The sequence below is a fragment of the Perognathus longimembris genome, unplaced genomic scaffold, assembly GCF_023159225.1.
Source record: "Perognathus longimembris pacificus isolate PPM17 unplaced genomic scaffold, ASM2315922v1 HiC_scaffold_5393, whole genome shotgun sequence".
NCBI lineage: Eukaryota > Metazoa > Chordata > Mammalia > Rodentia > Heteromyidae > Perognathus > Perognathus longimembris.
Genome location: NW_025960815.1, coordinates 41,528 through 65,103, shown reverse-complemented (window position 1 = coordinate 65,103; position 23,576 = coordinate 41,528). Strand labels below are relative to the sequence as shown.

The following is a 23,576-nucleotide window of genomic DNA, read 5'->3' as shown; positions in this document are numbered from 1 at the left end:
AAAAGGAGCGAGCTAGAACTAGAGAGGGCGAGCCCTGCAGGCCCCGCCCCCTCGGCCCCGAGGCCCCGCCCCCGAGGCCCCGCCCCCTCCCCCCCGCCGTCCTGGGTCCTAGCGTGAGGTCCCCGCTGTGCTGTCCGCGGCTTCGCCTGACTCAGCCGACCCCACGGCCCTCCTGGACAAGCTCCGGACGTCGGCCCTCACGGCCGCGTCGCCTTCGCGCCCCGGGCGTCCGGACGCCGGCCGAGCCCCGCCGTCTGCGGAGGCGCCGTCGCGACCGGCGGCGGGGAGGGGGGCCGCCCTCAGGAAGACGCCGGAGCCGCGGCCCCGGCAGCCATGGCTGCGGCGGTGCGCGCGGCGGGCCGTCTCCCGGCGCTCTGCGGCGCGCGCGCGGGTGAGAGCGGGGGCCGGGCGCGGCGCGGGGGCCGCCGGAGCCCGGGCGCGGGAGCGAGGCGGCGTCCCGGCCCCCGGGAGCAAGGCCCGCGGGCCCCGGTGCGTCCGGAGCCCCCGACACGCTCCCGGCGGCCGCCAGGACGTGCTCCCCGGCCCCGGGTCAGGGGTGTGCGGGCCCGGGTCAGGGTGTGCGGCCCCGGGGTCAGGTGTGCGGGCCCGGGTCAGGGGTGCGGCCCCGGGTCAGGGGTGTGCGGCCCCGGGTCAGGGGTGCGGCCCCGGGGTCAGGTGTGCGGGCCCGGGTCAGGGGTGCGGCCCCGGGTCAGGGGTGTGCGGCGCCGGGTCAGGGTGTGCGGCCCCGGGTCAGGGGTGTGCGGGCCCCGGGTCAGGGGTGCGGCCCCGGGGTCAGGGGTGCGGCCCCGGGTCAGGGGTGTGCGGCCCCGGGTCAGGGGTGTGCGGCCCCGGGTCAGGGTGTGCGGGCCCTGGGGTCAGGGGTGTGCGGCGCCGGGTCAGGGTGTGCGGGCCCTGGGGTCAGGGGTGTGCGGCCCCGGGTCAGGGGTGTGCGGCCCCGGGTCAGGGTGTGCGGGCTCTGGGGTCAGGGGTGTGCGGCGCCGGGTCAGGGTGTGCGGGCCCTGGGGTCAGGGGTGTGCGGCGCCGGGTCAGGGTGTGCGGGCCCTGGGGTCAGGGGTGTGCGGCCCCGGGTCAGGGTGTGCGGGCCCTGGGGTCAGGGGTGTGCGGCCCCGGGTCAGGGTGTGCGGGCCCTGGGGTCAGGGGTGTGCGGCCCCGGGTCAGGTGTGCGGCCCCGAGTCACGGTGTGCGGGCCCTGGTCAGGGTGTGTGGCCCCGGGTCAGGGTGTGCGGGCCCTGGGGTCAGGGGTGTGCGGGCCCCGGGTCAGGTGTGCGGCCCGGGGTCAGGGGTGTGCGGTCCCGGGGTCGGGGTGTGTGGGCCCAGGTCAGGGTGTGTGGGCCCCGGTCAGGGTGTGCGGCCCCCGGGTCAGGGGTGTGCGGGCCCCGGGTCAGGTGTGCGGTCCCGGGGTCAGGTTGTGCGGTCCCGGGGTCGGGGTGTGTGGGCCCCCGGTCAGGGTGTGCGGCAGGGTGAGGCGTGGTAGCTTGGCAGGTGGGCCCAGAGCCTGGAAATCGTTCCCTTGCCTTAGTTCTTTCATTTTAGAGATATTAATCTTCTATGGCTGTTAGCATGCCCCCTCCCGTAGAAATATATATCTATATCCATATCCTTAGTCTTAAAGTTTCACCTTTTGATTTACCTTTTTACAGGTCACATCTGGTCTAGGCCGCGCTCCCTAAGCACCTTTCCAGCAGCTTCCATCTTGGCACTGAAGACGACTCTCAGCAATAGTGAGAGATTCAACTCCCTTTTTTAGAAAGATTTAGTGTGAAAGTCGTGTCTGTCTTTTTAGAACGTATGAATTAATGAATTCCATACCTTTTTACAGTGAAGATGTATGGAATCTTGAGTATTTTTCATGCTCTTAGGTTTCTAGTCTAGTCATAGTTATCTTGAATAGTTAGCGCGCCTTGCTGTTTTGGCTAATCCATGCACTAGTTAGGTATGGTGTAGGGGTGGGGACGGGGTTGAGTGGTTGAGACAGTGTCTTGCTGTGCAGCCCAGACTGACTCCTGCCTTAGTTCCTCAGGTAGGCCACCTCCCACTAGCTTTTATGAGGTTAGTATCATCTCGGTAAGAGATAAAGTACATTTGGGAGGCTGAGTGAGTTCAGGATCAGAGTTAAAGATGGCAGGACTAGGAGTTCTCTGGAACTGGGACGCTTCCCTGCATTCAACACAGACCTTCCAGTGACAACAGTGCAAGGCCCTCTCTTTAGTCACTCTGCAGGAAGGACAGAAGCTAACCCTTGCTAGACCCATATTGAGTCTGCAGTCCACTTAATCTTGCCTCTCCATGTGGATTGCACAGAATGGAATTTAAGTCTTGTGTCCTTATGTTTCTGAGCACTGGAGTGCTGGGCTTCCTGTTTTAATTATTCCCTTTGCTACTGTTAGCCCTGCCTGTGAGATGCCTTGCATCTATAAGCCTTGCTGAGGAGTCTAGCAGACCAGGGCTCTTCCCTTTATATGTTAATTTGCTGGTTGGTTGATTGGTTCATTCGCAAGGGACTTATTGTGCCCTTTATTGTGAAATAGTGTCTCCATCTTGGGCTGGCACGGGGCCTGGAGAATGCTCTGCGTGGAAGAACATTGGCTGTTGCAGTGACACAGGAGTCTGCTCCACCTCTTCCTACCTTTAAGCCATTGTAAAGACACCCACCACAGCCAGCCTTCACTTCCTCATCTATAACATTCTTTTTTTTTTGGCAGGGCCTGGGGCCTGGGCTCTGGGCTCTGACCCTGAGCCTCTCTGTGCTCAAGGCTAGCACTCTACCACTTGAACCACAGCACCACTTCTGGCTTTTTCTGTTTGTGTGGTACTGAGGAATCGAACCCAGGGCTTCATGTATGCTAGGCAAGCACTCTACCACTAAGCCACATTCCCAGCCCCTAGAGTTATTTTCTAAAATATTAAACTTCCAAGGACACTAAAAAGTTTATAGCTTAAAACTAGTTCCCTAGTTTCTTTGTGTGCTGGTAACTGGAGTTTGAGTTCGGGGCCCTGAGCTCTCACTTGGCTTGCTTGTTCATAGCTGGTACTCTACTACTTGAATCATACTTCCAGTCAGGATTTTTTAAAATGGGGATGGAGTCTTTTTTTTTTTTTTTTTCCTCCCCGGGATGGGTTTGAAACTTGATCCTCCAGATCTTAGCCTCCTATAGCTAGGATTACAGGTGTGAACCAGTGGTACTTGCCTTAGTTCCCTTTCTTACTCCTTCCCATTGTCCAGTGACACATTTTGTCTGGTTATATTTCTCAATAAGTTGTGTCTATTATCTATGTTGTTTTGCTTACTGAATATGTAACTGTCAAATGTCAACTTTCTCCCAATATAGTTAAAAGCACATTCTGATTGAATGTTTGGAGAGTGTGTGTGTTATATAATATATATGTTGTATGTATTATATGCTATATGTATTATATATAATGGGGCTTGAACTCAGCATGGGTGGCACTCTACCACTTGAGCAGTACTTCCATTTACAGCCTTTTGGTGGTTAATTGGATATAAGAGGCTCATGGACCTTCTTGCTCAGGCTGGCTTTGAACTGCAGTCCTCAGATCTCAGCCTCCTGAGTAGCTAGGATCACAGGTGTGAGCCACCAGCAGCCAGCAGTCTCTTTTGTGTTGTGCAATGTAGGGTACTGAACATACTACTGTACCTCCCTCTTCCATGCAACTTATATTGTTCCACATCAACCCATTGCCTGGCTGCATCAGCAGCTGAGGGCAATGTTTGGCAGAGAAGACTGGTGAGCTTGGATTGGGTAATATAGGGCAGAAAACATGGTTTGGATAGATCTATTGCTCTTTCTCCCCCCCTCCTCCCCCTCCTCTCGTTCTCCCTCTTCCCCTTCCTCCTCCCCCCTTCCCCTCCTCCTCTTCCCTCTTTTTCTTCTTTTGTGCCAGTCCAGGGGCTTGAACTCAGGGCATAGGTGCTGTCCTTGAGAGCTTTTTTGCTAAGGCTAGGGCTCTACCACTTAAGCTACAACTCCACTCCCTGCTTTTTGGTGATTAATTGGAGATGAGTCTCATGGACTTTCCTGCCTAGGGTAGCTTCGAGCCAAGATCCTCAGAACTCAGCATCCTAAGCAGATAGAACATAGGTGTGAGCCACCAGTGCCTGTCCTTCTGCTTCTTGCTTAAAAGAACTACATCTGTTGTGTGGATGAACTGTACCTTTTCTAACTAGATGGGCATTGGAGTGGTTACTAGTTAAGTTGTTTTTTTGTTTTTTTTTTGGCCAGTCCTGGGCCTTGGACTCAGGGCCTGAGCACTGTCCCTGGCTTCTTCCCGCTCAAGGCTAGCACTCTGCCACTTGAGCCACAGCGCCACTTCTGGCTGTTTTCTGTATATGTGGTGCTGGGGAATCGAACCTAGGGCCTCGTGTATCCGAGGCAGGCACTCTTGCCACTAGGCTATATCCCCAGCCCTGTTTTTGTTTTTTTTTAAAGAAGACATTCTTAGGAAGTCAGGGTTTTGGTGACTTCCATTTATTAAGAATGGTTGTGTGGTGCTGACAGAGCTTCTTCCCAGGAGGAACTGACTCGCCAACTCACTTTTATCCCATCTGCTTTCTAGGCCCTTGGTCGTCACCGGGAACCAGAGACAACCATCAGTTCAGCAGCTTGAGCTATGTGCTGCAGACACAGTGCTGTATTTCTCCTCCCAGCAACTGCATGGGCTACCAGTATAGGCCCTACAGTTTCTTCACTAAGTGTATGTATGTAGCAAGGCTACCAGTTTCTCATTTCATATAACAGGAAAATGAAGGGTGTGTTTGTGTCATCTTCTTTTTCTTTCTTAAATGAGTTAGTATTTCAGTGACTAGGGTATGATATACTGTTAAAAGAATTCAAGTGGGGGGGGAGGGAAAGGGGGGGAGGGAGGGGGGCATGAGGGACAAGGCAACAAACAGTACAAGAAATGTATCCAATGCCCAACGTATGATACTGTAACCTCTCTGTACATCAGTTTGATAATAAAAATTTGAGAGAAAAAAAAAAATTCAAGTGACAGTCTCTAAAAAAAAGAACATGTTCATTAATATTTGAAATGTGGAGAAAAGTTAATAATGTAACAAGCAAACAAAATTGTGCATATAGTATCTCAATTTTAAAAATAAACACTACAGGGCTGGGAATGTGGCTTAGTGGTAGAGTGCTTGCCTTGTATGCATGAAGCCTTGGGTTCAATTCCTCAGCACCACATAAACAGAAAAAGCCCAGAAGTGGCACTGTGGCTCAAGTGGCAGAGTGCTAGCCTTGAGCAAAAAGAAGCTCAGGGTCAGAGCCCAGGCCTGGAGCTCAAGCCCCAGGACTGGCAAAAAAGAAAAAGAAACTCTGCAGTCAGATGAACATGCATGCATAAAGAAAAAAACAAGACATTCTGATCTAACAGTGATGAGATAATGATTACTTTCTATGTTGTTTAGTTTTCATTTTAAAAAATAATCTGGGAGCTGGGGATATGACCTAGTGGCAAGAGTGCTTGACTCATATACACGAAGCCCTGGGTTCGATTCCACAGCACCACATATATAGAAAACGGCCAGAAGGGGCGCTGTGGCTCAAGTGGCAGAGTGCTAGCCTTGAGCAAAAAGAAGCCAGGGGCAGTGAGTTCAAGCCCCAGAACTGGCAAACAACAACAACAATCTGAAAAAAAAGATTAAACCATTTCAGTAGTGTAATGGCATTTGGAAGTTATAAATTGCAATCTTTTAAAAATTTGGTTAGAAATTCTATTTTTCTCTTTCAGTATGTATAAATAGAGCTGAATTCTTTTTGTTGTTGGTGGTGGTTGTAGGGCTTGAACTCAGGGCTTGGGTGCTGTCCCTGTCCCTCAAGGCTAGTATTTTATACTTTTGAGGCCACAGCTCCACTTACGGGTTTTCTGGTGGTTAATTGGAAATAAGAATCTCATGGCTTTGAACCCTGATCCTCAGATCTTAGCCTCCTGAATAGCTAAGATTACAGATGTAAGCCACCAGAGCTTGACTAGAGCTAAATTCTTAATTCTGTCTTCTACTTTTTTGGCTCAGTGTGAGATTCCTTTTAAAACTGAGTCCCTTTTAGTCTTAATGGATGATTTACTGATTCGTATTCTGTGTGAAGGAAAGCTAGCTGACTGGCCTCTTAGTTCTGTGCCGCATTTGAAGGGTCTTGAGTAGTGAAGGGCGGTCAAGTCCTCGAGTTCAGTTTGAAGTTGTGCTTTATTATGAAGCTGTGGGTCTTCCACGTGCATTAGGGACAGATACCAGCCTCTGGTTTGAGCTTCAGCCTTCTCATCAGGAAGGCACAAAGCATTTTGTGAAGTGGAGTCTTACATTTTCAGCCTTACTCGTGAAGATTAGCTGCAATGTATGTGAGTATCTTGAAATGGAATATTACATATAAAGTGTACACATTTATATACATTTAAAAATATTACAAATCCAAGTCATTTTTCCTTTTCCATGTGATCTCTGAAGTACCAAGGATAAGGCCTTTTAGGAATCAAGCAGGTAGAACTTTTAAACCAGAAAGTTCATAAAAGGTGAATACAAATATTCATATGTCCTCTAGAATGTGTTTTCTGTTCCAAGTATGTAAAAACATGTAATAAGTTTTTGGCTAGGACTACCTTTGTGTTGGCAATGGAATAAATCTGGTTATAAAATTTAAGACACTTGCTGACATTATGGAAGGCTGGAAATCTGAGGGAATGTAGAGTTTAGGTCTAATGAGTCATGTGGCTGCACTGGAATCCAGTAATGATCAAAAGTAAAGAATCTCAATGTTCTATGAGGTTGAAATGTGTGATGGAAATAGGTTTCTGGCTCCTAGAAATTCATGAATGGCAATAAATCAGTGCTAGTCTGTTAATAGATGGTAAGACAGGACTGTGGCACCCTTTTCTCCTCAGCCCCGCGGAAGGGGACTTAGGACCTTTCCCAGGTTTTCATCCTGAATGAAACCTATTAGTCTGTTGAAAAAATAAAAAAGACAGAACTTCTCTCTGTCTCTCTCACACCCACAAATGTTAGTTATGAGACACCTGAATATTCATTCTTTCTTCCTAGGTATTGGTTAGACTTTTGCTGGAGTAAAGATGAATTTGAACATCTTACTTTCAAAACACAGATGGTCAGGGCCCTGACAGAATTGTAGAAATAGTAGAGCAAATAATTTAAATTTGAAGATTTATGAGTTTACACTGAAATGTGGATTCTTGTTTAGACTAAGAATCTTGAATTTAAGAAGAATAGTTAAGGTGGGTGCTGGTGGCTTATAGCTGTAAAGCTAGCAACTCAGGAGGCTGAAATCTGAGGATTGCAGTTCAGAGCCAACTGGGCAAGCAAGCCTGGAGACTCATCTCCAGTTAGCCAGCAAAAAAGCAGAAGTGGAGGTATGGCTGAAGTGGTAGAGCACCAGCCATGAGCAGAAGGACAGTGCCCAGACTTTGAATTCACATGTTAATTACTGGCACACATACACACAAAAGGATAGTTATTGCTTATTTCGGTGATTATCATGGAGGCCAGAGGACAATAGAAGGCCTAAATCATAGTTGATGAAATGTCCTGGTAAGTATAGGAGGTTTATGTTACTGTTACTCGTGGAGGAAAGTAATAGATCTGTCTTGGGCTTTCCATATGTAAAAAGATGTGGCAAGGATGATTTTGTTTTGCCTTTGCTACTTCAGTGCAGAAGCTGACCTCTCTGGCCTTCTTAAATTCAGTAGGAGGCCGTAGTATTGTAATTGCTCAAAAAACACACAGTTAAAAGCAACAGACAAACTGAGAACACCTGTTTCTTTTCAGTGACGGCAGATGAGCTATGGAAAGGTGCTTTAGCAGAGACTGGTGCTGGAGCAAGAAAAGGAAGAGGCAAGAGAACTAAGAAAAAGAGAAGAAAGGATTTGAACAGGGGTCAGATCATCGGTGAAGGTAAACTTACTTATGAAGACAGCAAATATGATTATAAATTATTTTTCCCCAGGTTTTATGAACATTGCATGAACTAGGAGCATTAAAACATTTCTCACACAGGGCAGGATCTCACAAAGGATCCATGATTTTAGAGCCATTTCCCCAGGTCTGTAGGGGAGAAAATCCTAGAGCAAGAGATGCATTCAACCAGTTGTTTATTCAAGAAGCATTAGATATCCTTGAATGGCAGCCCCTGTACTCTAAGAACTTATAGCTCAGTGGTCGGAGAATGGGATAATTGGAGAACTGGCAAGTTACACCTGCAAAGAAGGTGGTGGGCTACTTTCAGCTTCGAGAGCTACATGATCCTGTTGCAAGAACTCAGCCTGGTGCTTGTAGCATATATGCAGTGCATTATTGAGTGGGCATACCTATATTTTTCTGTTCTTTTTAGGTTATTTTTGTTTGTGCTTGTACTGGGGCTTGAACTCAGGGACTTTGCTCTTATTTGGCTTTCTTGCTCACAGCTGATGCTCTGCCACTTAAATCATGCTTCCAGCCCCATAACTGTGTTTTAATGAAACCTCACTACAAAAATTAGTAGTCTGTATTTGGTCTCTGGGCCTTTCCTTGCTGAATCCCAGAATATATGATTGTTTATATTTGTTCTTTTTCTTTGTCTCTTTCCTTTTTGTTGTTGTTGTTTTTTAACTGGGGTTTAACCTTGGGGCTTTATACTTGCTAAGCTGGTGTTCTACTACTTGAATCACTTTTTTTTTTTTTTGACAGTCCTGGGGCTTGAACTCAGCGCCTGGGCACTGTTCCTGAGCTGCTTTTTGCTCAAGGCTAGTGCCCTGCCATTTAAGCCACAGCACCACTTCCAGCTTTTTTTTTTTTTCTTTCTATTTATGTGGTACTGAGGAATTGAACCCAGGGCTTCATACACGCTAGGCAAGCACTCTACCGCTAAGCCACATTCCCAGCCCCTGATCCATGCTAACTTTGCTAGGTATGCACTTTACCACATGAGCTTCTCCATTAGCCCTTTTTCATTTGATTATTTTCAGGACAGGGTCTCACGTTGTAACCAGGCTTAGACTGTGATCCTTCTCTGTGTGATTCTCTATGTTGCTGAAATGAATGGTGCACCCCTGTGCCAGGCCATGTGCTTCTACCGAGCTAGGATGACAGGCGACACCGCGAGTCCAGCCAGACATCCCCCTCCAAGGCTGGCTATCACCGTGATCCTAGGGTTTGAGGGTTTTCTTTATGACTTTCTTGTATCTTGTATTTCGTTTGTGTTTTTTCTTTTGTGAGATGGCCCTTACTATGTTCCCCAGGCTGGTCTTTCAAGTTTGTAAACTCAAATGATCTTTCTGCCTTAGCCTCCCTCAGAGCCGTGACTACAGGAATGAACCACCATGCCTTCTTTAATAAGTTCGTACACACACACACACACACACATTCTTAGTAAAAAAAAAAAAAAGGATTATAGAGAAAGCTGAACTCCCACTTTGTGCCCTTTTGATCACCACCAGGCCCATCTCCTTTTGGCATGTTTCTTTTAGTGTTTTAAAAAATGCTTTTATATAAATGCCTTAAATATGTATTTTTTAAAAAAAAGAAATACATATTTTCTTATCTAAAGATAACTATACCCTATGGTATCTTTTTCTTACAACTTACTCTGTCACTCAATAAGAGGTCTTGGAAATTGTCCACATCAGAACCTAGGAGGTGACCTCGCTTTTTGATTCCAGGCAGACTGTTGCATGGGTTGAATGTGAGCCATTCCACTTATTGCTGGGCATTGAGGCTGCTAGCAGTGCTTGCTTTTGTAGATAACGTTTTAGTGGCCTTCCTTGTCCAGATATGCTTTTGCCTTGTACCTATAGGGGAGTGTTCATCGAGGGAACAACGGGAACAGGAATTACTAGCTTGTAGCTAAATGTATTTACAATTTTGATAGTGCTAAGTGACCTCTCAGTGACCCATTTTAGCTTAAGCTCGCACTTAGAGCATGTCGATACCTGTAAATGCATTTACTGGGAGTTCTAACACTTGAAAAATGGATGCTTTAAACATTTTTAATTACTTGTATTTTTAAACCTTCAGGACGTTATGGTTTCCTCTGGCCTGGTCTGAATGTTCCCCTTATGAAAAATGGAGAAGTACAGACCTTTGCCCAGAGAAGCAAGGAAGAGCAGGAGAAGGTCGAAGCTAACATGATCAAACAGAGAGAAGAGTGGGACCGGAAGAGGAAGATAAAAGTGAAACGAGATCGAGGCTGGAGTGGAAACACGTGGGGAGGCGTCAGCCTTGGTCCCCCTGACCCTGGTCCTGAAGGAGGTAGCAGAGTCCTGGTTCTGTGTCTGTCTGGGAAAAAGAACGCTTATACTTCTACATTCTGTTTGTTTGTGTATGTAGATGGCCTTTTCAAAAAAAGGGATTTGTGTATTTTTTTTATTTTATTTTATTTTTGCCAGTACTGGGCCTTGGACTCAGGGCCTGAGCACTGTCCCTGGCTTCTTCCCACTCAAGGCTAGCACTCTGCCACCTGAGCCACAGCTCCCCTTCTGGCCGTCTTCCATATATGTGGTGCTGGGGAATCGAACCGAGAGCTTCATGTGTAGGAGGCAAGCGCCCTTGCCACTAGGCCATATTCCCAGCCCTGTGTATTTTTTTTAAACTAACATTACATTATTACCCACAGTTTATATATATTTTTTCTTTTTGTTGGTCGTGGGGCTTGAACTCTGGGCCTGCCTGGGTACTGTCCCTGAGCTCTTCAGCTCAAGGCTAGCGCTCTACCACTTGAGCTAAGCACCATTTCCGGTTTTCTGGTGGTTAATTGGAGATAAAAGTCTCACGAACTTTTCTGCTTGGGCTGGCTTTGAACCACGATCCTCAGATCTCAGCCTCCTGAGTAGCTAGGATTATAGGCGTGAGCCACCAGTGCCTGGCTCCCAAATTATGTTCTATGGAACACTAGAGGCCCATTAAAACAAAGTGTTTCTTCAACAAGATGAAAATTTTGTATAATTAAAAAAAAACAACAACATGGAAAGTATTGGAAAAATGGCTCCTGTAAGCTGAGAGACACTGAACTAAAGGAGTCTAGAAGGCCATGAAGCAGCAGAGCGGTTGTGACAGGATTGGATTTTGAGAGGCTTGAGTGTGAGCTGTGCTTTGACCTAAGTCCAGCAGCACCCAGTGTGCTCAGTGTGAACAGGTAGTTGTACAGATTGCGGTGTGGGAATGGGAGGGAGGTAAAAGGGTGAGGGGATTCAGGGCATTCCCAAGATCTTGTAGAAATGATAGGCTTTAGGATCTTGGTCAGCAGGGAGAATCTGAAGATGGGGGTGAGGGAGGGATCGGTTGGGCCAATGGTGATGGAGGGCCTGGCGGTGTTGGGCAGCTCCAGGGTCCTTGTCCTGGGGGTGATGAGCGAGGGTGCTGGCAAGCGAAGGGTGAGTGACCAGCGATGGATTCAGAGCATTCTCGGTTCGTGATGGTAGGCTGGAGGTGTTCTAGAGAGTGGCCTTTCTAATTTAAAAGTCTTGGATGCCACCTGGGTGGAAAAATGCGTTCATACATTTAGTACAGACATGTTTATCTGTGTGCTTGTTTCTTTCCTTCTAGAAACGTATGAAGATTTTGATACCAGGGTACTTGAGGTAGGTATGCTGAGTTCAGTGCCCAGTTAGGTCTGTGGAGTGGGTGGGGTTGGGGGCAGAGCAAGAGGACCAGAGAGAAAAGGTCATAACGAAACTTTAGATTCAGTTACTTGAGAGCGTGCTTTTCATCCCAGCACTCAGGAAGATAGGGGGATTGGAAGTTCAAGGTCAGCCTGAGCTACATAGAGACTTTGTCTCCCCAAAAAAAGGCTGTCCTAACTGCTACTCCTTTTTTTAGGGAATACCAAATTGAATTTAAAACTAGGCAACTTCTGTGGTATAGTTAATAAAATCTAGAGATTGCGTTTAAATTTTCTGCTTCCTGAAACAAAAAGAGCATTAGCAATCTGTCATTGTGTTATACACGAGCTGTGTCTAGCGCTGAATTCAGAGAGCAGAGATGGGCAGAGCAGGGGGCGGGAGTGGTAATCTGTGGGTTGTGGTGACTGTCCAGTTTTGCTGAGGGGATGGACTCTGGGCTGCTCACACAAGCCTTTGAAACAATCCTGTATGAAGTGAACTTCAGTTCCCCTTTCTAGGACATCCTCTAAAGTAGTCAGTATCCCTTTGATCTGACACTACATACCTAGTCTCTTAGCATGTAGAATAATGGTTGGTTGAGTTTGTGATGGAGTCACTTTGTGTATGTGTATTACTTCTTCTGTTAGTTGCTTTGTCAATTTCAAAGTATGATCGCAAGTATTTTAGGTTGGGTTCTTAGCTTATAGTTTTTGAAAGCTAATTCATTTGAAAAGTTGTGCGTGTAGGTGGTTTTCTGTAAGATTATTCAACTTCCCTTTTACACACACACACACACACACACACACACCCTGACCTTTTGTGCTCAAGGCTAGCACACTACCACTTGAACCACAGGTTCACTTCTGACTTTTTGTGGTTAGAGATAGGAGTCACAGAGTATTCTGCCCGGCTGACCCTTTTCCTTTTATAGGGAAGGGGCACTATGGCCAAAGAAGCAGCTACCACATAAACCATTTAGTTAGTAGTTTCATTGTTCTTGGTCTTTCAAATAGTCCCAAACAAAAATCTACAGATACTCTTGTAGTTCATAAAAGTAGATGTTTCTAGATTTTCTTTTTTCCATTATGTAGTCCTCAGTATAAGAGGTCAGTCCTGTAGAGTTATTTCTATGTGCCGAATTTCTTCGTTTCTAAGTTACTGTAGCATTACTGGTATTGGCATGTATCTTGTGACCATTCCAGTCTAATACCTAACTTCTTTCTTTCCTGTGGTACATTTATTAAGGTAGCATTGTATAGTGTCATATTCCTTTAAAGGTTATCACAGAATGGAAGATGTGACTCATGTGCTAGAATAATGGCTGTGAACAAGCAAGGGTGGAATTGAGTTCACACCCTCACACCATCTAAAACTTCCCCCCACTGAAAAGAAAACATTGTAGTTGAATCCTGTCATAACTTTGAAACAGAGCAGGGAAGCCTCACTTCCGTCCTCTTCCCGGGGAGAGTGTGGGTGGTGGCTGTGTGAGAAGGGACCTGTGTGTGCCCGAAGGCTGGGAGCGCCACGCGTCCGGAGCGCGTGCAGGGGAGGCGGGCAGGCTCTGCCAGGTCTCTACTTCGGAACTATCCTGAGGAACATTACAGAGATGTTTTTGTCTTCTAGGTAAAAAATGTCTTTAATATGACAGCGAACGAAGGAAGAAAGAAGTCGGTCCGAGTCCTGGTTGTTGTGGGGAATGGAAAAGGAGCTGCAGGTGAGTGGGGAGTGGAAGCCTGGCCTGCTGCTCAAACCCATGGTAGCCGGGCCACAACCCCTGTGGGAGCCCAGGAGACCCCTCAGAGAGAAAGAACGGCTCTGCTGCTGTCTGCTTCTTCCTCTGAGGACAGTGGAGGTTTTGAAAAGCTCAGGATGCGAACACGTTATGTATAATCAAAATCTAGAGGGAAAAAGCACTATGTACATGTGCGGTGGGGTCTCCGTTACAGACATAGTAGATGTACAGTGCTCTGTTCTGTAGTGAACTTATGCAGTGGTGCTAAAACTACTTAATATAATACGGATAAAGAAATCTTAGGGAGGAGTGTTATTTACGTATTTGTTTTGGTGATACTGGGGTTTGAAGTTAGGGACTTTGACTTGCTAAGCAGGCATTCTACCACTTGAGACCGCTTCATCCCATTTTTGTCCTAGTTACTAGGACCTTGAATTTTTGCCTTGGACTGCGATTCACCTACCTCTGTGCCCCCGTGCCTGGCTTGTGTGAGGTGGAGTTTCACTAAATTTTCACCTCGGCTGGCCTCAAATCACAAGCACTGCAGACGGGAGCTGCCACACCTGGCCCTAAAGTTAATGCCCATAAGCAAAGGAAGTCGGAACATTAAAGGATTATGGTATTTACCCCCAATTAGTTTAGCTTGTCATTTAAATATTACTCTTTTTGCTTTTCTGTAGAGGTTCCATAGTGGACATTTGTTTTTGAAATGCCTTGCATACATGTTGAAGGAAAAGAAAAATAGGGAACTACTAGCTAGCTCTAAATAAAAGTGATACGTGGCTGCAACAAGTCACACTTGACAGTAACTTTTGTACCTTTTCAAAATTTTGCATTCATGTTATCACGAAAGGATCATATTACAATCATGAGTTTGTACGTTTTTCTTGCTTAGTGTTTTACTCAGAGATTTTACATTTGCATAAACAGATTTCCCTACATTCTTTGTACTGGCTACATAGTGTTGCATTGTGTGGATAAACAGGGTTTGTAAAAGTCCTTTCCTCATTGCTAAATATGTGGAAGCCAAAGTTTTACTGCTAGTAAAAACAGTGAGCCTCTTGTACATATAGTTTGAGGCATTTTTGTAGGTAAAAGCAATAGGGGAAATTTATGATTTGTTTTGTTTTTTGACCACAAGTATGTTTGAGCCCAAGGTCTAGTGCGTGCCAGGCAGGTTTCATACCAGGTAAGCCATACCTACGGCAGTAACAGGGCAGTTCCTTGCAGTGCACTTGACATTGCTGCCCCAATACATTTACACGTTGATCAGTGTTGCCAGATTGTCCTCCAAAAGGACTGCCTGGCTTCGTGTTCCTCTACACCATCACCTCCTTGCCCAGGACAGTATAAACTTTTCTAATCGTTCATATAATATGAACTTTTCTCTTAGCTTTGGTTTGCATTTCTATATTTATGAGGGTGTGGGCACTATTAGCCTCTGTTATTTCTTCTTTGAGAGCTATCGGGTCAGTCTCTTTTTTGTGTGTATTCCTGGAGCACCAGGCACTGTCCCTGAGCTTTTGTGCTCAAGGTTACTGTTCTACTTAAGCCACTGTTCCACTTCCTGCTTTTTGGGTGGTTAATTGGAGATTAGCGTCCCAAAGACTTTCCTGCCTGGGCTGTCTTCATACCTCAGTCCTCAGATTTCAGCCTCCTGAGTAGCTAGGATTTAGATGTGAGCCACTGGTGGCCAGAACTTAGAATATTGTTCTTGGGTAATTGTTCCTTTTTCCTTTCATTGGCATAAGCCTTTTTCAAGTTGAAGACATATCAGCTCTTTGTCTATCAGACATTTTGACTTAGCTTTTAATATTCTTTATGTAGCAAATTAATCTTTATACTTTTGGTTTTATATTTAACTTAGCCTCCAGTTGATGATTACAAATTAGCCAGCCCACATGTATTTTCTCTAGTGTTAACATGATTTAAACTAGGGTTGGAATTCAATCTCCTACGTATGTCTTGTTTACACATGATACATTCCTGTATAGAGTTTGAATTCCAATATTCAATATTAAATGGTGATAGTTGATGCAATTATTTCCGTATCTTATATTGAGCCTTATTTCCATCATTCACAACTATAGATCCATTGTCTTTTATTTCCTGGCTAGACCCTACTTCAAATTTCTAGTAAAACCATGACTTTACTCTAAAGCAATGTACTTTTTGTTGTTGTTTTTGTTGGTTGTGGGGCTTGAACTCAGAGCCTGAGCACGATCCCTAATCTCTTACTCAAGGCTAGTGCTTTTACACTTTGAGCAACAGCTCCACTTCCAGTTTTCTGGTGGTTAGTTGGAGATAAGAAGAGTCTCATGGACTTTCTTGCCCGGGCTGACTTTGTGATCCTCAGATCTCAGCTTCCTGAATAGCTGGGAAAACAGGCGTGAGTCACCAGCGTCTTGCTGAAAGCCATATATTTTAATCTGTTCCCCAAAGTGTCCAAAATATTTGCCTTACTGATTTTGAGCATATGTAATTTTAAAAAATGAGTGTATTTCATTAGAGATATAGAATTAATGTTACAAATACATCCACATGTAAAATTTTTCAGAGTGTCCCGTATTGGCAAATAGAACTTGTCTTAACAGTTGGCATTGGCTTGGATTGAGCTCTGTGGGCAAGAGGAATATAGAGGAAATACTGGGAACATGTGAGGTTTATTTGAAATAAACGTAATGTCAGCAATGAGGAAAAGGTTCTGAGAATTATTTTTATCCATACTATAGAACACTATGTAACTGGTACAAAGAATTCCCCTTTTCTTATTTTGGTCTTTTCTTTAAGGTTTTGCTGTTGGGAAAGCTGCTGACCGGATGGACGCTTTCAGGAAGGTATATACTTTTTTCACTTAGTAAAAAGATAATAAGCTGTGTGTTAGATACCATGGGAACCACCAAAAAAAAAAAAAAAAGGGATAGAATCTCCTAGAACCTTCTCATGACTCCTCTAAAGTGCCTCTGACATCACGCTAATGATTCCTTATCAAAATTATGAGGCAATGTGGAACTTTGAATATTATAAATTGTTCACAGATAGCAAGGAACTGTTAAGTGCAATAGTGACATTGTAGCTGTGTTTTTTAATAAGTCCTTTTAGAAGTATACAGCATACTATTTTTTTCAGATTTTTTGAATGTTTTTTATTATCTTTGAGTAATTGTACAAAGGAGTTGCCATTCACCGTAGCAGTTATGAATACAGTGCATCTTGATCAGTGTTACTACTTTCAACATTCTCACCACTCCTCCCAACCCACCCTTTCTTTCCCTTGCTTATCTGAATTTTAGCTTATATACTGAATTTTTTTGCCATTTAGCAAAGTAGATCTGAGGATCATGGTTCAAAGCCACCCTGGACAGGAAAGTGCCTGAGACACTATCTCCAGCTAACAGCCAGAAAACTGGAAGTGGTGCTGTGGCTCAAAGTGGTAGAGTGCTAGCCTGAGCTCAGGGACAGTGCCTAGGCCCTGAGTCCAAGCCCCATGACGGGGGGCGGGGGGGAGGGGAAGTAGTTTATGTGCACAATGAATCTTGATCTATGTCATCACTCCAACATCTTCACCTCCCTTTGACCCACCATTCCCTTGTACGTCTCAATTCTGTGGTATAGACAATGAATTCTTGCTTATGTTTTCCCCTCTCCTCTGCCCTGCCTTCCCCTCTTCGTTCTTCTACACTTCTCCCCAGGCCTTTCCCTCTTTTTGAAGAATTATACTGTTTATCCTCCTCATAGCAGAGTCTATTACGCTTTGGTTAGCACATTTCTAACCTCTTGCTTACCACCCAGTGTGTTTCCTTGTAGATTATAGGCACATTCTAGCTATCACAAATGAGGGAAACCATGTAACCTGCGTTTCTATAGATCTGGCTTACTTGGCTTAATATAAATTTTTCTCTCATTCCATTTCCTTGCAAATGGTACAGTGTCATTCTTTCTAATGAATGAGTAGAACAATGGACTAAAACTTTTTTATAGGTGAAACTTTTTTTTGTTTATTTGTTTTGTTTTTGTTGCCAGTCCTGGGGTGTGGACTCAGGGCCTGAACACTGTCGCTGGCTTCTTTTTACTCAATGCTAGCACTCTACCACTTGAGCCACAACGCCACTTCTAGCTTTTATCTATATATGTGGTGCTGAGGAATCGAACCCAGGGCTTTATGATTACGAGGCGAGCATTTTACCACTAGGCCATCTTCCCAGCACGGTGAAACTTTTTTTTTTATGATAAAATGTTTTTTGTTGTTGTTGTTTGGGTTTTGTTTTTTTTTTTGCCAGTCCTGGGCCTTGGACTCAGGGCCTGAGCACTGTCCCTGGCTTTTTTTTTGCTCAAGGCTAGCACTTTGCCGCTTGAGCCACAGCACCACTTCTGGCCATTTTGTATATATGTGGTGCTGAGGAATCGAACCCAGGGCTTCATGTATATGAGGCAAGCACTCTTGCCACTAGGCCATATCCCCAGCCCTAATAAAATGTTTTATAAAAGATATTTTGAAAATCCATCAAGAAGCCAAGCATGGTTAACACACAACTATAATTGCAGTAGGCAGTAGGATTGTGATTTAAATTTCATCCCAAGCTATTATAGCAAATTTCAGTGGAGCCTAGCCTACATCATGAGGCCCTGTCTCAAAAACGAAACAAACTTGAAGCTGGGGTTAGGATAGATGAGAAGTGTAGAGAAAATGGGAGGTGTGATATCAGTGGAATACATTGTATCATAAATGTGTATGTTGAATTGGAACCTCTTTGTACAGGTATTTAAAGATAAAAAGAAAGGAAAATCCAACACTTTTTAAAAGTAGGTAGACATAACTAGCTCAACAGGAGAGTTAAGAAAGTATGTTTCCTTCTTTTCTTTAGGCAAAGAACAGAGCAATTCACTATTTACATTTCGTAGAACGATATGAAGACCACACAAGTGAGTGTTGGGATTTTCTTTTAAATTTTTCAGGAACGTTTCTTTGTTTCTATGTTCTTACAAGTATTTAAAGTGGTGGAACAATCTTAGGAGCTCCAGTGCAATGAAGGATCAGAGTTTGCTGCTATTTGGCCCGTGGGTGTTGGCTGTGCAGGCTAGTATGCATTGCTTTGTGACTTTGCAAAATCATTAAAGCCACACACCTAATGCTGTTTTTGTTGTTGTTGTTGTTTGTTCTCCAGTATTTCATGATATTTCACTAAGATTTAAAAGAACACATATCAAGATGAAGAAACAACCCAGAGGTAACCCTTACTGTTTTTGTTTCGCTCCTATTTTTGCTCGCTTTTACCTGAACTTACCTTGAAAACATTAGAACAGAAAAGCCTCAGCTAGGTTTAGGAACAGTGGGGATTTGGGAGAAATAAATGATAGTCAAGCTGCACAAACTCCTGTGAACACTGTATGTTCCAGGAATAGCAGAAAGAGCGTGTTGCAACTAGAGCACAGCAACTGAGGGGGTGGTTGGGTTTGGGTGCACGGGAATATTAGTTTCTCCTAGAGAATCCACCTGTGCCATTATTTTCTGTTTTGATGGCATGTTCAGTTCCAGCTATTTAGTACTCATCAGGTGATTATTTTTTTCCTTTTATTCAATGGTGCTGGGATCAAACCAATAATAAGCACATGCTTTCTACCAATGAGCTTCATCCCCAACCTCTTCATCATAGTCTTGATTGGGCAGGTTCTGTGATATGCATGGATTGAGGCAGTGGGATATAGAGGCGGGCCTTCTTGTCTCGTGGATGAGGCAGTGGGATGCAGAGGCGGGCCTTCCTGTCTGGTGGATAAGGCAGTGGGATGCAGAGGCGGGCCTTCCTGTCTGGTGGATAAGGCAGTGGATGCAGAGGCGGGCCTTCCTGTCTGGTGGATGAGGCAGTGGGATGCAGAGGCGGGCCTTCCTGTCTGCTGGATAAGGCAGTGGGATGCAGAGGCGGGCCTTCCTGTCTGCTGGATGAGGCAGTGGGATGCAGAGGCGGGCCTTCCTGTCTCGTGGAGTTGGAGATGGCGCTGTATTAGCGTGAGCAGTGGACTCTGGGTGTAGGACTCTTATACGTGTGGATTCACATTTCACCTGTTGTTTTATGTAAAATGTTAGTCCTACACTCAGTTCTTTTTTCTCCCTCATGCTCACTTGCATTGCACGGGTGCTGATTGAGCTCTGGGGGTATAGTGTGGTGGTCTTCACAGAGTCCACATTGACTGAAGGGGTCTCAGTGCCTGAATGCCACCTCAGTACTATTGGAGCTGGTGGGGGAGGAGGAAGAGAGCACTGTCATCGATGATGTTCTCAGAAGAGGAACAATTTGGGGCTTTTTTTGGTGCCAGTCCTGGGCCTTGGACTCGGCCTGAGCACTGAGTCCCTGGGTTCTTTTTGCTCAAGGCTAGCACTCTGCCACTTGAGCCACAGCGCCCCTTCTGGCCATTTTGTATATATGAGGTGCTGGGGAATCGAACCGAGGGCTTCATGTATACGAGGCAAGCGCTCTTGCCACTAGGCCATATCCCCAGCCCCAAGAGGAACAATTTGGATGAGACCTTAGGAGAATGAGTGAAGGGGGAAGGACTAGGCGGTGGAATCCCCGAGTGCACAGTCCCCACGCTGGAAAAGCCAGTGGGAAGGAGGGCAGGTGTAGTTCTGAGGACAGCCAGGTAAGCCTTTGTAGGCTGTGGAGTTCCTTATTTTATTTTTCCATTTTAGTTCAGAGAACAGTAGGAAGTAAGGAGCTTTAATGGGGAAAAATGTGTTGGGTCTTCACAGGTAGAGAGGAGTAGGGAAGATAGCTTTGGGGAAGTCTTGGGTGCAGGACTTGGGGAGACGAACAAGGCGGTGAGCCATCGGGCCAAAAGCCAGGTGAGCTAGAGGAACAGGAGGAGGAAGTCCCCCTTTGCCACACCGCTGGAGTAGGTGCATCTCCTCGGCCCCATAGCATCCTGTTGGCGTGAGCATCACGTTGGGGTTCAGTGCACTGAGGGTCACCGGGATGGGAAGCGGTGAAGCCAGCATGTGGATCCCCACACCCAGGACCCACCTGGGCGTGAAAGCCAGGGGGAGAGTGCCCCCCACTGCAGGAGAGCAGGTGCCTGTCTGGCTCAGTCTTCCTTTCTTCCTCTTGCTAGGCTATGGCCTCCGCTGCCACCGGGCCATCATCACCATCTGCCGGCTCATTGGCATCAAGGACATGTATGCGAAGGTGTCTGGGTCCCTCAACATGCTCAACCTCACCCGGGGCCTCTTCCATGGGCTCACCCACCAGGTACCCCTCCCCCGGGCCCAGAGCAGGAGGGGGGGGGTGCGTGTGTGTCCCTGTCCCCGTCCACAGTGTGGAGGGGCCACCTGAGGACATGGCAGTCTGTAGCTGCATTACGTCGATCAGATCTGCTGAGGAACTAATTAATGGAAACCTTTGAACAAATACTTCAAGAGCCCTTGAAGTCACCGTTCTGAATTTTTTTTTTTTTTTTTTTTGGGGGGGCCAGTCCTGGGCCTTGGACTCAGGGCCTGAGCACTGTCCCTGGCTTCTTCCCGCTCAAGGCTAGCACTCCGCCACTTGAGCCACAGCGCCACTTCTGGCCGTTTTCTGTATATGTGGTGCTGGGGAATCGAACCTAGGGCCTCGTGTATCCGAGGCAGGCACTCTTGCCACTAGGCTATATCCCCAGCCCCGTTCTGAATATTTTTAAAAGTCAGTAATTACTGTTTATATTTTAGTCTGAAAAGAACCGACTTCAGCTATACAGAAATAAATGTCAGGTGGCCGAAGGAGGAAGGCCCGTTCCAAACAGTCCCTGGGTGAGACCCGGGGGAAGCCAGCGAGGCGCAGTCAGCCGTGCCGTGCCCTGCGCAGGGACCCTGTGCTCACGCAGTGAGTGGCTGTGAGCATGGGCCGCGGCCCGCCCCTGCCAGGCCCCGCACACTGACGCCACGCCACTCTGTGACTGCGGGCGTCCCCCTGGCAGCCCCGAGACTCCACAGCAGGGAGGCCCTGCCCCACGAGTGGGTGTGAGCATGGGCCGCGGCCCGCCCCTGCCAGGCCCCGCACACTGACGCCACGCCACTCTGTGACTGCGGGCGTCCCCCTGGCAGCCCCGAGACTCCACAGCAGGAGGTGGAGAGACCTCAGAGGTGGAGGAGCAGAAAGGATGGAGTTTCACTAGGCTTCAAGTGGCCGAGATCTGCTAGCTGAATAATCTGAAACAGGAAAACTATTTAAAAGGAAAAGAAGGATTTAGATTAAAAAAATTTACACAGCTTGTATGTTCACACTACCTAAAAAAGCACTTTTATAGTCACACCTACTGTTGGAGGTTTAGTTGTTTAATGTGACTAAGCTGTTAGCTTTAAGTAGGTGAAATTTATTTATGTAATATTCTTGTTTTCCGTTAGCATTTTGAACCTTCTTACATAATCATCATGTGTTATCTCTTTAAAAGGCCATCAGTTATATATTATTTAAAGTGCCACTCAAGCCAGGTGCCAGTAACTCCAGTCACCAGCAGCTCCTACCTGTAATCCTCGCTACTCTGGAGGCTGAGATCTGAGGATCTTAGCCATGAGACTGAGCTCTAATTAACCAAAAAAGCTAAAAAAGTGGAGCTGTGGCTTAAGCGGTAGATTGCTAGCTTTGAGCAAAAAAGCTCAGGGACAGCACCCATGCCCTGAGTTCAAGTCCCAGGACTGGCACAACAATGTTTTTTAAATAAAGTACCACTGAGACAAAAATGCTACCAAAAGTGGCATGCTTTTGATCGTACTAAAACCTTAAATTACTTAATTTTATTTATGAAACAGCTCGTCTTTTGTTCTAATTTTAAATACTTACAGAATTAGAGTAGTATAAAATGGCCATAACGTCTGAAAACACAGAGTTGAACATACCAAGTATTTTAAAGTACCCTCCTCTCACCCAGCTCACAACTGGTCTTGTTTCTCAGTACCGTTCTATTTCTAAAAGATGAAGACTAAAACATACTTCACAGTACTGAAATTCCACAGTGACAATGTTGTACAGGTTCTGAGTTCCAGGTAAGTAAATTAAACCAGGATTTAGGCAGATGTCAAGGTAGGAATGGTGGTCTTGCTGTATTCAAAGCTGTCTGTCTACAGAGCCATCATTAGCAACAGCAGCAGTGGCCTAACAGCGGGTGTGCTTTCTGTTCATACTAGACAAAGGTTGCCCTGTGGCCTACTATGGTAACTGAAGACTGAGCGTGCACTCTGAGTCTCAAGGTGGCCGTGTGCAAGGCTACCTCAGGTTGTGCATGAATACATGACTGACAGGTACATAAACATGCTAAACCCACTGGTTCCCAGGCCCTGGGAAAGCGCACACCAGTGCCTCCCGAAGCTACAGGAAGGGAGCCTGACTTACTCCATTTGTTCTTCACTAGGTTCCACTGGATATCCAATCTGTTCATAAAGATGGACCCCCTTGTCAGAGTTGAAAGATTTTCACACAGTTTGAGCCAGATTGCAGAAAGGCCAACACTTTAAGTCTTGTGCGATCTGTAGAGTCGCCTCTTATTTTGCTTCCTGTGTCTTTTTCTAATTGAAGCAATTGGGTCGTCTTGTAGTATTTCCTAGTCTGGTGCTAAGACCTGTGGGGTCTTGAATGTTTTCTGTAAACGGGAGGTTAGATCTAGAGGGTTGAGGAGACTCGGGTTCAGGTTTTGGTGCAGCGGTGTACATAATGAGGGGTCTTGAGGGCCAGAGTCCTCCTGTCCATCTCAGCTGGGAGGGAGGTCGAGACCATTCGATTCATGACAGATCACCTTGGTTAGGCCCCGCGTGCACTGCCCAGAGTCGGGTGAAGGCATTTCTCACCGGTCCACAGGCTTCCTGCCGCAGCTCCCTCCGTCTGCTCTTGAGGTTACAGGCGCACTTCATAGACCTCACTTGCTCTTGTCACTCCGGTCTCCCCTAGGAAACCCATCAACAGCTGGCTGACAAGAAGGGTCTCCACGTGGTGGAGTTTCGGGAGGAATGCGGCCCTCTGCCCATCGTGGTGGCGTCCCCGAGCGGGGCCTTGAGAACGGATCCGGAGCCCGAGAGTGAGGTTCCCGACATCAAGCTGGACTGGCAAGACGTGAAGGCCATGCAGGGGATGAAGCAGTCTATCTGGGCAAGTTTAAAGAGGCCGGCCACGTAGCCTTCCCGCGGCCACTGGCACCCGCTAGCATGCCCCCTCCACCTTCCTTTTTTTTTTTTTTTTTAAAGGAAAGTCCAACTTTTATTTGCA

At 46.4% G+C, this 23,576-nt stretch overlaps 1 protein-coding gene across 1 annotated transcript; it reads left to right on the top strand.

The window, feature by feature from the left end:
• The first annotated feature begins 239 nt into the window (after positions 1–239).
• LOC125345207 (28S ribosomal protein S5, mitochondrial-like) lies at positions 240–23,558 on the top strand. Its single transcript, XM_048337424.1, has 12 exons — positions 240–391; positions 1,662–1,742; positions 4,597–4,734; positions 7,817–7,942; positions 10,040–10,273; positions 11,567–11,601; positions 13,246–13,336; positions 16,145–16,191; positions 18,219–18,276; positions 18,519–18,581; positions 20,458–20,594; positions 23,262–23,558. Exons 1-12 carry the CDS (start codon positions 334–336, stop codon positions 23,484–23,486), a joined length of 1,293 nt encoding a protein of 430 aa, XP_048193381.1. The 5' UTR covers positions 240–333; the 3' UTR covers positions 23,487–23,558.
• Positions 23,559–23,576: the final 18 nt, after the last annotated feature.

Excerpts from the sequence above, each read along its gene's own strand:
- LOC125345207 (XM_048337424.1), top strand. The coding sequence starts at position 334 with ATGGCTGCGGCGGTGCGCGCGGCGGGCCGTCTCCCGGCGCTCTGCGGC. Across the intron at positions 1,743-4,596 it reads GAAGACGACTCTCAGCAATA|GCCCTTGGTCGTCACCGGGA; the intron begins GTGAGAGATTCA and ends TCTGCTTTCTAG. Across the intron at positions 16,192-18,218 it reads GGATGGACGCTTTCAGGAAG|GCAAAGAACAGAGCAATTCA; the intron begins GTATATACTTTT and ends TCTTTTCTTTAG.